Source organism: Sus scrofa, chromosome 12 (genome assembly GCF_000003025.6).
Source record: "Sus scrofa isolate TJ Tabasco breed Duroc chromosome 12, Sscrofa11.1, whole genome shotgun sequence".
Taxonomy (NCBI): domain Eukaryota; kingdom Metazoa; phylum Chordata; class Mammalia; order Artiodactyla; family Suidae; genus Sus; species Sus scrofa.
The window spans coordinates 13,317,021-13,331,113 of record NC_010454.4 but is presented as its reverse complement, the minus strand read 5'-3'; the positions used below and the strand labels follow the sequence as shown (position 1 = coordinate 13,331,113).

Sequence of the window (14,093 nt, the reverse complement as noted above, 5' to 3'; positions counted from 1 at the left end):
AACCTGGACTATTTCTCCAATTATGGCAGGGGGTGTTTCGGCCACGCCGGGCCTTTAGAACTGCAGATGCTAACCATGTGAAACAGGACTTTCAGAGCACTGCAAATATTACTGTCAGTCCCTACCCCGCTGTAGGTCTCAGTATCCTCTGTGCAGAATGGAGAATGTTGAATGAGATAATGCTTGCAAAGTACCTAGTATGTGATGAGCACGCTGATAAAGGCTTTATATGCAGGTTGGTGACGGTGACATCTGGTGATGTCCCATCTGCTGGAGTTGAAGCTGAGACCCCACTGACATTTGCAAGAAAGGTGTCTTGATTGAAGATGGCGAATCCATCTCCCCCAGACCTATGACTGACCTTGGAGAAAACCATCTATTCATCCTTAATAGCTCAGGGCACTGGGAATAGCCTTGAATTTAATATATGCTACTTGTCGGGAGCCCCTGGTGGGGTTTGTTTAATTTAGTCTTTTCTTATCATTTTGTTATAAAAATAAGTTAACCCAAGGAGGACTTTACAGTTTACATTAAAAAAAAAATAGACTTCATTGTGTTTTCGTGTGGCTTCTCTTGTATCTGAAATGGGGTAGGAGGTGTGAATGTGAGTGGATTCAAGATAAAAACTGACTCAAGTCCAGTGTGCTGAGAGACTGTAATACACAGTCTCCTTGCTGCCTGATCAGAAACCCCCAAAGCCCTCAAGCCTTGTTCTTACAAATGATGAATCTGAAATGAATTATTCAAAGACCAGTGATGAAGGTCAGTTTAAACTCTGCAGTTGGAGCCTCGAGTCTGCGAGGTCATTTCTGAGCATCCAACAGAACTACTCAGGGCCAGAAGGCCACCCCTCGGTCCTGACAGTGGTGTGGAGAGCACACTGGCTCCAGAATGCTGAGTGCTGCCACCCTCCCGCTCAAGGGCAGGCTCTTACTGCATCCCAGTGAATAGCAGCTCATCAGGGAAGAGAGGCTGGGCATGAGCCCATGAACTTGACTTCTTGCCCGAAGCACAGCCTTGTCTAGGGAGGCAGAGCCTGTGGAGGCAGGGGAGGGCAAGGAGAAAGCCTGTGTCTTCAGCATCCTCGTTACCCGCCCAGCCCCTTTCCCCCTTCCTTTCCTGCATTCTGTTCAGGAAGCTCTGACTACTCCTGGGCTAGACTCAGGTGAAGGGGCTCAATCCCCCCCCTTCACCCAACTCCCACCTGGGAATTTTCATCTCTTAACAGACACAGTCACATTTTGGGTACCTTTAAGTTGGTCTTTCTGCGTTCCTATAGCAAGAAAGTGGTGCCACTTGACCTTGAACTTGCTCTTGAACCTCTGAGGCTGGCTGAACTAGGGCCTTACCCCCGACAACGCTGCCCAGGGGAGCAAACCCTGGATGGAGAAGCCCCTTCCCCTGTGGCTGAGAGGAAGACCCTAGGCATTCAAGTTCTCCCTTCGGCACCCCCGCCCCCGCCCCCAAGTATCTGACCTTTTAGGTAAGTTCCACATTCTTTGGGGTGTTATCTGATTGCTCCAGGCGGGAGGTAGGGGCTGGTGGTCCGTACCTTGGGCTTGCTCAGGTCTTGCCTCTAAAACCTGCAGCCTTTGGAGTTCCCATGGTGTTTCCGTGGGTTAAGGACCTGACATTGTTTCCATGAGGATGACATTGTCCTCCGTGAGGATCGCTGGCCTCGCTCAGTGGGTTCAGGATCTAGTGTGGCTGTGGCTGTGGCATAGGCCTCAGCTGCAGCTCCCATTGGAACCCTTCTCTGGGAACGTCCATATGCCACAGGTGCCACCAGAAAAAGAAAAAAAACCGAAACAACCTTGTAGCCTTTAGAGTTGGAGACAGAGCACGGGGGCATGGGAGCAGCCCCACGGCCGCGGCTGAGCTCACGCTCGCAGCACAGGCTGGGTCCTGGCCTGTCTGGGCCTGAGGACCGTGTCCTCGGCAGCGTCCACGTGTTCAGCCACTTCTGCACCCACTGGCTGCACAGAGTGTTCACCTTCCAGAGGCTGATTAACTTCCCCAGAGCCACAGCAGCCAGGGGGATGGCGTTCAGCGAGGTAAGACTGGGTTCCGCACACTCATCAGGCAGGGGGCCTCAGCCGAGGGCAGCCTGGGAAGGAGCAGCTCTCCTGGAGTGACAGTGCAGGGCTGTGCGGACTCCCCACCGCACCCTGGCCACCCACTCTGCCAATGCTTCAGGTGGAATGCTATTCCCCCGCCCTCGTCCACTCTATCCACTTGTGCTGGCTAATTAGAGTCACTTTGGCTGGACCACGTTGCCCAGATATTATTCCAGCTGTTTCTGTGAAGGCTTTTTTTTTTTCTTTCTTTTTTTTTTTTAGCTGTGAGTGACATTTCAATTGGTGGACTTGGAATGAAGCCGATCGCCCTCCAGAATGTGGTGGGTCACGTCCAATCAGTTGAAGACCTAAACAGAACAAAGATTGCCCTCCCCCAAGCAGGAAGGAAGCTTGCCAGCGAGCAGCCTTCTGACTCAAACTGCGACTCTTCCCTGAGTCTTCAGCCTTCGGGCCTCCCTCACCAGGCTTTGGATTTGCCAAACCTCCACCATCACGGGAGCCAACTCTTTAAAATAAACTTCTCTTTCTACGCCTCCTGTGGGTTCTGTGACTCTGGAGAACACTAGCACACCACTTTTACTTAGGGAGGAAGGACAGTTACCCAAACGAGAAGGAGGGGGCTCCTGAAACGTGGTCCCCCAGAACATCACTGGTAAGCTGCCCCAAAGTGCCCCCTGGCAGCTCCATGCAGCCCTCTTAACAGACCATTTCTTTCAAGGTCATCTCTGGGTGTCTGGCGGGGCAGGGGGGCACCGCAGCCCAACCCCTGGAGGGAGAAGGAGGCTGATGAGTTCCAGATGAGAGGGGTCAAAAGTCAGAATTGTTCCCCCGCCCAGCTGGTAGCCCCGAATGGTTTAATTCCCTAAGACATCAGATTTGGAGGGTATTAGTCTCCCCCTCCCATGGTTTGAAGGTGAAAAAATAAAAACCTCTCTGTCTTTTCTTTAAGTGATGACACGAAAGATTAGAAAGTGGATTGAGGAAGGGGCCCCTAATGATTAGTGTCTGAGTTGAGTTTATACACTTTAATATTTGATAAAAATCTTTTGATTGCAGAGAGGCTGCAAAGAGGCCTCAGTTCTGAGGTTCATTTATAGACAGAAAAGGAACAGTTGTGGTTCCACAGTTAGTGACCCAGTCATCCATCCCCGGGGGAGAACAGGACCCAGAACCTGATCCTAAGATACGTGTAAATTGCACCTTCCCAGGGTAAGAGCGGCGGACTCAGCAGCTCAGCCTCCAGGCCAATAAAGGCCTGCCCTAATGATGTCAACAGTCAACCATCGGCTGGTGTTCGGGAGTGGATTCTATTTTTTTCCATGTGCACAAATACAAGCCTGGCACAGTGACAGAGAAAGCGTTTCAGGGAGGGGAAAGTGCATCCGAGGAGCCGATTACATGGACACAAATTGGAGCAGAGCACATCGAAACAGCTGTTCAGTTTGGAAATGCTACCTCGTGTCTCCAACTGCACTAACCTGGTCCTTTGCTGAGGGGAGAGCGCGGTTTCCACGTTCATCCGCAAATGGTAACCATGGACTAGAGGGCATGGCAGATGCCGACGGAGTGAACGTGGGGGCTTTACAGTTGCCATCAGTGTATGGGCGAGGGGTGAGCCGTCACATATGAGGGCTTTTCTACAAGAGGCTGATTCATTAGGGTTGGGGGCAGGTGTGTGGGAGAGGAGCTTGGAAATAAATACTTGAGGCCAAAGCCCTCAGAGCAGAAGAGTATTGGCCAGGGTGCATGCCGGGTTGGTGGCCGGACTGGGAGCAGAAGTGGCTTTTCTTAGTCCCCTCTACTCTCCTGCGAAACAGCGGGATAATCCAGCTACCTGCCTGTTATGGACCGAACTGTGCCCCCCCCCATGCCCCATATTCATATGATGAGGCCCCCACCTCCAGGACTCAGAATGTGGCCACATTTGGAGATGGGCCTTTAATGAAGGGACTTAAGTCACAACGAGGCTGTTAGGATGGGTCCCTCTGGAATCTGACTGGTGTCCTCGTAAGAGGGAATCTGGACATGGGGCCTGCAGGTGAGCAGGAAAAAGACCACCTGCGGACACGTGGAGAGGATGGCCATCTGCAGGCCGAGGAACACGGCCTCGAGAGAAACCAGATCTGCCGACACCTTGACCTTGGACATCGGCTTCCAGAACTGGAATAGAAATGTCTGTGATCTAAGGGACCGGCCCCTGGCAGGCGGAGTGAACAAACGCATTGCTCTTTCAAAGGCCGCCTGTTCCAGAAGTGCTGCTGCCGGTCTACACCACAGCCACAGCCACTCAGCATCCAAGGCGCGTCTGTGAACCACACCCCAGCTCAAGACAACCCTAGATCCTTAACTCACTGAGTGAGGCCAGGGATCGAACCTGCATCCTCACGGGTACTAGTCAGGTTCTTAACCCGCTCAGCCACAGCAGGAACTCCCCCGAATGCTATCTTAAAGAGAGCAAGAGAAAGAGAGAAAAGCTGGCAGGGCAGAAATACACAGCCAAGAGCCCCGCGTCGTTTTGCTACTCAAAATCTCAAATCCCAAAGCAGCCACACTGAGAAGATGCTTGGAGAGCTGAAGGGGCCCTGTCCTGCGGTGGTCCTTCCACCATTACCCCCTGCGAACTTCACAGAAGGTGCTACGTACCTCCCAGCTCAGGTTTCCAGCCAGGAAAATGGGCATCAGGCCACCTCCTCTTCTGGAGGCATCTATTTGCCTGCCCAGGCCCCACACCCAGGAAGCAGATGCTGTGCACGTTAGGATTAAACCGGCACCCCCCTCCCCCGGGTTGATAGTCACTCCCAGAGAGCAGCTGGATCATTCTGAGTCTGGCTTGTTCAGGCTCAGGTGTTGGCAAATCCAGCCCCAAATGTCAGGCAGCCTCTTTGAAAGCTGCCTCTACTTAGATGGGATAGACGTCTGTCTATATGATGAGACTTTGAAACAGCCTTGAACCCATGTGAGCAGGGATGGTATGGGGCTTGAAACAGTCCCGAAATTCTCATTGTCAGAGTCACTTGTTTGGGTTAAGGCATTAAAGGCCCCCGTTAGCTATGTCATCAGGGGCCATACACATTAAGACATCATCAGCCATTACCACCTCTGTGACGTCCTCAGAGTGGCCTCAGACCCATCCTCAGCCTCTTTGGGAGAAAGGCTGGGGCAGGTGAGTTCTGGCCGGGGAAGAGGGAGAAAGATTTACAGGCTGTGGGGCAGAGGGGGAGGTGGAGAGTGCAGACACTGCGCTGTATGGAGGGATATGGTGACAAGAAAGGATAAAGGATTTTACAAGGAACACTGCTTGATGACTCTGAACCAGCCAGACCGCCAGAGCAGAGTCACTTTTTGGCTCCTTGGCCCAGATCATGAATGCAAGGGGCAGGCCCCCTGGCAAGCACACAGGTCCAGCCTGGTCTCTGTAAGGTGCTTGGCATCTCGGAGCTGGCCGTGGCCTGGACCGTGAAGGTGTGTGTGCGTGCGGGATGAACGCACAGCAGGCACACCTTCCTCTCCCAGGAAAGGGGGCGTGGCTGCAGTGATTGGCACTCAAGGGGCGGGGCTCCACCAACACACTCACCCAATCAGCTCGCTCGCTGGGGCAGTCGCAGCTACTCTGGGGGAAGCAGGGAAAGGACGCGGGTCAAGTGACAACAGCTAAGCACGTGGGGCGCGGCGGGGCGGGGCAGGGGCAGCCCGGGCCTGTCCACCGAGGCCCTGGGGCTCACAGGCCAGCAAGGGAGCACGCGAAGGCTGCCTGGCCGTCCGAAGTCCCGGGAGGGAGGCCGCGGGGCTCAGCAAGGGGAGGATGACATCTGGTCGTAGTCCGGGCACTTGAGCAAGGCTGGGTAGTTGCTGTTCATCTGCAGGGAGGCGTCGCTGGAGATGTCGGAGGGGCTGCGGCCCCGGACCCAGGCATCGGGGTGCAGGAACTGGCCCGAGTAGTCCGAGCAGTTGCTCAGACGCGGCCGGTAGAAGCCGGGGTGCGGCCTGTACAGGTCCTCGGCGGTGTACCGCTTCATGAACAGGTAGACAGACATCACCCCTGCGCTCTGCAGGCAGGAGGAAGCAGAGGAGAGCTCACGGCTGGGGGCCTGGCCTCGGCCGCAGCCCTGAGAGCAGCTGGAGGGGGAGGCAGTGGATGCCGGGCCGGGAGCATCCACTCCTGGCTGACCTCAGAAGGTCAGAGAGTGACACAGCCTGGGGTGTGGGGCAGTAGAGGGGGCGCGTCCAGGACAAGCCAAGGGGCCTTCTCCTCCCACTCAGCCCCCGCCCCGCCCCCTTCCCCACCCAACCCTTTTACCTCGGTCAAAAGGAAGGAGATGGCAGCGAAGGCAAAGGACCACCCGTACTTGTAGGTGAAGTAGGTCTCGGCGTCCTTGGTCCTGTTGAGCATCTCGTCGTTGATGCTAGAGATGTAGAGCACGAGCCCCACCACGAGAGACAGGCCTGGGGGCGGGGCCGGAAGCTCAGAGAAGAGGGCCGGGGAGTTTAGGATGGGGCACCCCCCACCCCCGGGGGTTCAGGGAGAAAGACGCTGGCCTTGTGGTGACCATGAACTCATTCTGGTGTTCAAGGGGAGCCCTCCTGAAGACCCTTAGGCCATTACCTTCTAGGAAGTGAAGAGCTGCCAGTAAGAAAGGCCCTGTCTATGCATCTCCTGAGTCATGAGAAGCCCCATGGTTCTCACCCACCTGCTCACTAGAGTCACCTGTCAGACGTCCGTCCCAGGAGTCCCACCCCCATATCTTCTGCTACACGTGACCTGGGCTGGGGCCTGGTGCAGTATCGTCCTCAAAGCTCCCTGGGCGATGCCAATGTGAACTAAGGGTGAGAATCACCAAGTTAGCAGGTGGCTTTTGCTAAACTGTGGAATGAAACCAGCTCCCTTGGCAGAGGCAGCCGGGGCCTCCAGCCCCTGGATGGATGGCCATATAACTGTGGGTCTGTGCGGCCCACCTGACCATGGGTGTGGCCTATGGAGGGCATTAGGCAGGAGAGGTAAAGAGAGTTGGCCCAGATTCTGACAAGCATTAAATCAGGGGGCCAGTGGGGACCACACTCCTGCTGCCCTTGTGCCAATGTCTGACTCGGGCATCAGTCTCGTCCATTAGTGACTATAATTCAATCAGGACATAATTAATTACTGTTTTGAGCTGTTTAATTCCACTCACATGATTAAGCTAGGGCATCTTGAAGGATGAAGTTAAAGGAAAATAAATGTGAGTCAAGCCTTCCTTGGCACCTAAGTCGCCTTGGAATCACTGCTGGCCCAAGTGAACCCTCTCTATTGCTATCATTAAAACGACTTCATGGAGCTCCTGTTGTGGCTAATTGATTAACAAATCTGACTAGTATCCATGACGATGCAAGGTCGATCCCTGGCCTTGTTCAGTGGCTTAAGGATCCGGCGTTGCCGTGAGCTGTGGTGTAGGTTGCAGATGTGGCTTGGATCTGGTGTTGCTGTGGCTGTGGCGTAGGCCAGTGGCTATAGCTCTGATTAGATTCCTAGCCTGGGAACCTCCATATGTTGCAGGTGCAGCCCTAAAAGACAAAAATACAAAACAAAACAACAAAAAATAACCAACCCACTTCATGTGGCCCAGTTCAATCTGAGATTTCTGGTCCTGTCACCCACCACTGAAAAGCTCAGGTGCTTAGAAGCTACTCTATAGACTTGACTATTGTGAAGTTCATAGAAAGATCAGGAAAGAGGTTAACTCCAGGTCTCTACCTCTTGGACTGGGTGGGAATATCACCATGCGGAGGGTGGGCTGAGGTCAGTGAAGGTGCTCAGTGTTTGTTAGATGGGTGGATGGATGCAAGGATGGATGCATGGGTTGACAGATGGAAGAAAGGACGGCAGATGGGTGGGTGGGTTGAAAAAAAGACAGAGAGATGGATGGACGAAAGGATGGATAGATGGATGGATGAATGAGTGGATGGAAGAGAGAAAAGCCCTTGGGCACTGGGCATTCTGACTGCCCCCTGGCTCCCACCCTATATTGACAGGAGAATGTTGGGAAAAGGAACCTAAGGTGGCTTAGGAGTTGGGGCCCTAAGAATGTCTGGTGCCCAGCCAATGTCCATCCCCTCTCTTCTCCTCCCCTCTGTCCATCCAGCCATCCACCTCCCCCCTTCCACCCGTAGCCCCTCTCTTATCAGCAAGTCCAGACTCCACAGCACCTGCAGTGGAAGCCCTGAGCCCTGCATTATCTCCAGGAGAAAAGGTCCTCATGAAAATGCAGTCACCTTGGAGGAGAGGAAGAGCCTACCTTGACCTCCCTCTACTTTTTCTTCCCCTCCCTCTCTTCACACTCCCTGTTGTGACCTCCTCTGGTGAGGTTCCCTCCCCCACTCCCTAGGCTGACAGCTCCATCTCTACCTCTGGTGCCTGAGCCCTAAACCCTGACCCCATGGCAGCCTTCTGGACTCCGCCTCTGGATGTCACATGGACATCTCACACTTTGCACTTCCCACCCGAAACTTAGGACTTTTGCTCCAAATCTGCGCCTTCTCCTAAGATCCCTAGATCAGCAGTGCCATGCACCGGCCACCCAGGGCCCAAGCAAGAACATGGCACTTGTCTTTGAAAGCCTGAAAGCCTCACCCTCATCCTACTGTGTTTACCTGCCAGGTGTCTCTTGGATGCTCTCATTTCTCTCGTCTCACTTTGGGCACCATCACGTCTCTCCTGTACTATTGAGATAGCGTCCCTTCCTCCCCTCATCTCCATAGAGAGTTATTCTAAGGTCCAAATCTGGTCACATCATTCCCCGGCTTAAAATCCTTTTGAGGTGTCTCACAAAGTCCCAAATCCACAAGGCGACCTCAGATGCCCTTCCAGTCTCAGCCCTCACCACGGTCCTCCTGGTAGTCCCACCTTGACGAGTGCTGATTACGGCTTAGCCTCCCCCATGCTTCGTCCTCTCTCTTTCCTCCAGCCCTCTTCCCACCCCACCCAGCCTCACGTCCTTAACCAGTTCCTACTCACCCTCACCCTGCCTTCTCTGGGTAGTCAGCCCTGAACAACTCTTCGTCTGAGTTTCAAACCCTGCCCTGGGACCCATAACCATCCTTGCTGCCTGCTGTCCTAGCCCCTTTCACACAGTCTTCCTGTTCCTGGCCTATTTTTTTGGGGGGGAGGGTCTTTTTTAGGGTCACATCCGTGGCATATGGAGGTTCCCAGGCTAGGGGTCGAATTGGAGCTACAGCTGCCGGCCTACACTGCAGCCACAGCAACGCTGGATCCAAGCCGCGTCTGCTATGCCAGATCCTTAACCCACTGAGCGAGGCCAGGGATCGAACCCTCGTCCTCACGGATACTAGTCGGGTTCGGTAACTGCTGAGTCATGACAGGAACGCCCCCGGCCTATTTCTTATATCGCCTGTGACAATGCTCTTTTGTAGGCAGTGACTCCAGCTCCCAAGATAAGGCCTGATAGATGCCATGAATAAATGAGTAAATACACAAAGAAGAAAAAGAACAAACGAAGGGCGAGGTACAATCTGAGGTCAGTCCCAGAAGGCAGATCTGTATTGAAGGTTTGGGGTGTCACTAGGAAGTGAAGGGGACAGTCAAGGGTCCCCAGTGGGTGGCTGAGGGAGAACAGCGAAGAGGCTGTTCTTCCAAAGGCAGATTGTATTTGTCTTTCATGCAAAAACGCAGAGACAGAGTCCCTCCCCAACCAGGAACACTCAGGCCGGGCGGAAACTGAGAAGCGAGCGGAGGTGATGGCGATAGCGTAGGGTGAGGAGGGCCCTGGGTTCTAATCCCAGCCCCGCCCATGGCGAGCCTCTCAGATCCCTGCTCCAGAGGCGATGACAGGCCCCGGGTCCTCAGAGGCCACCTCCAGCTCTGACTCAGTTCTGCTCGTGCCACTGACTCAGCTGGTCCTGTGCCAGGGGCTGACCCACGGCTGTGACCAGAATTTCCCAGAGCAGAGCTGCTAGGAATTAAATGTCACGAGTGCAGAGTGCGTGAGCGAAAACGACACAGGTTACCTGAAAGGATAAAGAAGATGCCGGAGACAAAGGCCAGGATTGTCCTGTGGGGACGGATGTGTCCGATGTTGCTCAGGATGAACCCAATGAACATGAAGAAGAGGCTGACCAGAGGGAACGGCGTGGCCGAGCGAATCATTTCTAATCGAGGGGACGAGAGGACACTGTCAGCCTCCAGTGGCCTTACCCAGCACTCACCCTCCGGAGTCAAGTGTTCCTGGCAGTGGCCACCGGCTGTTCACCAAAGCCGCCACCCTGCCATCCGGGGCTCCATCCCCTTCTCGGGTGGCCTGGGACCTGCCAGTACTGGCAGGGCTTTTGTCCTTTAGCCCTTAGCCTGTGGGGCTGGTACTAACTCAAGGTGATAAGTGTCAGAATTGTATTGCAGGCTCACATTGGGGTCAGAATCAGCTCTGGTCAGGTCAAGGCCGGGGCGTCAGTCTTATCAGGGGCCAGAGAGCTTGGTTCAGTTCCCTGGGTGCAATGGTGCGGCTGTGGGTGTTTGCCTAAAACTCATTTGCTAAACCTGACGCCCAAGGTGATGGTGTTTGGAGCCGGGGCCTTGGGGAGGTTCTTCGCTCTTGAGGGGCGGGCCTCATGAATGGGATTAGCGCCTTATCAGAGGGACTCCAGAGAGCTCCCTCGCCTCTGCCACCGTGGGAGGACACAGTGAGAAGGTACCAGACATGAACCAGGGGGCGGGCCTCATCAGAATGTGACCATGCTGGCACGTTGACCTTGCACTTCTAATCTCTTGAGCAGAGAGAAATGAATTTCTGTGGTTTCTAAACAGTCCCGTCTGTGGCATTTTGTTAGAACATCCCAAACAGGGCTCCCCCTGGGTATGGTGGCCCTCTTGCTTGTTTGGGTCTCCTGTCACCAGCAACGTGTCACTACCTCTGGATAAAAATCATCAGAGTAAGCCCCGTGGGCTCAGGCCGGCACAACCAGCTGAGTCTAAGGGCATGAGCTCCTGAGAAAGAAGCTGGCCACCCTGCCTCTTCCCTCTGCCCGGTTCCGCTCTGTCCAGACTGTGGCCCAGGTCGGAAAGTCGGAAGCACCTACTTAGAACGTTGACCGTGGACTCAGACGTCATCTGGGTGTTCACAGGCATCACGTACTCTATGGTGAAGCAGCGGCCCCGCTCCTCACCTGTGGAGACAAGGGTCACGTTTCTGGGTTCTTCTTGAACATGGATTTGAGGTTAGCATATTCAAGTGGTATTTCCAGATGCTTCTAGGATCTCTGACCCACTGTGTATTTACACCTGGGCTGGATCTGAACCCTAGGGGCCCATCCCTGGCTGTGGCACAATGGGTTAATAATCCAGCTTGTCTCTGTGGCTTTGCTGGTTCAATCCCCGACCTGGCAGAGTGGGTCAAGGATCTGGCATTGCCGCAGCTGTGGCGTAGTAGGTCTCAGGTGTGGCTTGGATTCTATCCCTGGAACTTCCATATGTCATGGATGTGGCTGAAAAGAGGGGGGAAGAAAAGAGAGAGACCCCCAAGGAGCACCCCTTGCCCCCACCATGTGAGGACACAGGGAGGAGGCCCGGGCTCTGAGCCGGGGGAGGGCCTCTGGGAGAACGTGATGGCGCTGCCCTCCCCCCCACCCCCCGGAATCTTCATTTCCTCATCTGCGAAGGGGACGTGCTAACAGGCCCTGCCGTGCAGTGTCGAGGGGAGATGGGAGCTGAGGGCTGCACGGCCGTCAGACCTGCGCCAGGCACCTCGATCGGCCGGGGTGGGGGTGTGGAGAAGAGGACTCGTCTAAACGGACATCTCGAGTCAGGGCTTGAGTTTGAAACGGGTGCTGCTCGCTGGAGGGGGTGCTGCCAGCGTTCAAGGGCATTGTCCATGGTGAACTGCCTCCTTCCAGCTGGGCGGCCTCTGCCCCAGGGCGTGGGGTGGGGTCCCCTGGGCAGGTTTTCCTGGGGGGCAGAACTGTCCCCAAGCCAGGGTGCCCCTACCTGCGAGGAAGCAGACGCGCCACAGGCCCGAGTGCAGAGACATCTTGACCTCTGTGCTCTGGTTCTGGGGCAGGACCACGCCCTCCTCCAGGTACAGCCAGTAGTCGGTGCTGACGGCGATGCCCAGGAGGCCCAGGCCGCACACGGCAAAGACGCTGCTCAGCAGGGTCAGGGCCTTCCTCCCGCAGGCACTCATCTTCCCGAAGGTCGGCAGGCGAGGGGCCACCAGCAGGCAGTGGGCTCTGGGGGCAGGAGAGAGGTAGCAGCCGTGGCTCCAAGGAGGCCCAAGATGCGGGGCCACGGGCCGTAACTAAAGTCAACACGGCCGGGCTAAAAGGATGAGTGAGGACGAGCTCCCAGGAGGTCAAGCCACAGGCGACAGAGGCGCCACCTCCCTCTGCCCATCAGGAACTCACAGCTTTCCGGACAGGCCACTGCAAGGACCCCCTTGTCCTACCCGAGAGTCCCCCACACCGGATAATACCATTCATTCATTCATTCATTCAGCAACCCACTCTTCCTCATATGAGAAACAAGAGGATGAACAGGGCCTTGTCCTCGCCCTTGAAGAGCTCCCGTCTACAGACAAAGGCATCCCCAAAGCAATTAAAATGCAGCTCCATGCGGGCTGTGGGAGAGAGCTGCCCAAGGGCTGGGGGCCCGGTAGTGAACTCTGCTCAGGCAGAGGCTTGATTCCTCTGGCGTTGAGCTTGTTGAGGGGGAGGGGAGAGGGAGAAGGCAGAAGGGGAGGAAAATGGGTGTTTTTTGCAACAAGGAGGAACGTCTAGTCTGGAACCGCAGCACTGACCCTACACTATCAGCTGACCGTCGGGGAGCTGATAGATCTGCAGAATGAGCCCCATGCTGGCTTCCTGGAGGCGCCTGTCCGCCAGGCCGAAGAGCACAGGGGTTTTATCCAAGCCAAGGCCTCCTGCACAGGCTTGGACAAAGAAGGGGAAAATGAAATACAAAACAGCCAGCTCTGCCCACCAACCCAAGCCATTCTCCAGGCAGTGGGGTGGGAGGAGGAAGGGGATGGCTGGGTTACAAGTATCTCATAAAGCACCAACTGTGTGTAGAGCCCTGCGCTCATGGCCACGGCAGAAGCACAGGAATCGGAGGCCCCGTCGGAGTTCACAAGCCAGAAAACTATGACACCACAGCAAAACAACTCTGACCCAAGGGTGGGCAGTATTATAACTGGTGGAACGTTGGGTCTCGAGAAGGAGGAGGAGGAGGAGGAGTGAGGGGTGGCAGGGCAGGCTGCCTGGAGGCGCCCCTGGGTCCATACTTTAGGTAAGGGCCGTGCATCACAATCATTAAGACTTTTTTTTTTTTTTAGCAGTTTCCTAAATACCTTCGCTTACATTTGAGTCTTATAAACCCTAATACCTGCCAAAGGGAATGGAACTGGAACCCAAGGATGGTTGGTGAAGGAAACGGAAGGAGAAAGGAACAAAGGGATATGTTGCCTGAATGAGAATAACAGCCCCATAGGCTGCAAAGAAGACTTTTTTTAAGATTTTTTTTTTTTTTTGTCTTTTTGCCTTTACTAGGGCCGCTCCCACGGCATATGGAGGTTCCCAGGCTAGGGGTCGAATTGGAGCTGTAGCCACCAGCCTACACCAGAGCCCCAGCAACTCGGGATCCGAGCCGCGTCTGCGACCTACACCACAGCTCACGGCAACGCCGGATCGTTAACCCACTGAGCAAGGCCAGGGATCAAACCTGCAACCTCATGGTTCCTAGTCAGATTCGTTAACCACTGAGCCACGATGGGAACTCCAGATTTGTTTTTAATCACAGCTGATTGACAATGTGTGTCAATTTCTGCTGTACGGCAAAGTGACCCAGCCATACTTACATATGCATTCTTTTTCTCACATTATCCTCCACTGTGCAAAGAGCCTTAAACTGAAAGGCAGGAATCCTGGACTTTATACTCAGCTTGAGTAGCTGTGGAATGGTGGGACATTAACCTTTCCGAGGCCCATTCTTCTCCGGGCCAACAAACAGGATGAGGATAATAATCAAAGCTGATGTCTATT

General features: G+C 54.7%; 1 protein-coding gene across 1 annotated transcript in view; it reads right to left on the bottom strand.

The window, feature by feature from the left end:
* The window catches only part of CACNG5 (calcium voltage-gated channel auxiliary subunit gamma 5), a 40,302-nt gene continuing 28,511 nt past the window's right edge, over positions 2,303-14,093 (bottom strand). The window contains exons 2-6 of the mRNA XM_021066741.1: positions 12,046-12,287; positions 11,142-11,228; positions 10,077-10,217; positions 6,376-6,521; positions 2,303-6,124 (exon numbers count right to left, since the gene is read on the bottom strand). Of these exons, the coding sequence (XP_020922400.1) occupies positions 5,867-6,124; positions 6,376-6,521; positions 10,077-10,217; positions 11,142-11,228; positions 12,046-12,241 (828 nt within the window). The 5' untranslated portion in view covers positions 12,242-12,287 and the 3' untranslated portion in view covers positions 2,303-5,866. The remainder of the gene's footprint in view (positions 6,125-6,375; positions 6,522-10,076; positions 10,218-11,141; positions 11,229-12,045; positions 12,288-14,093) is intronic.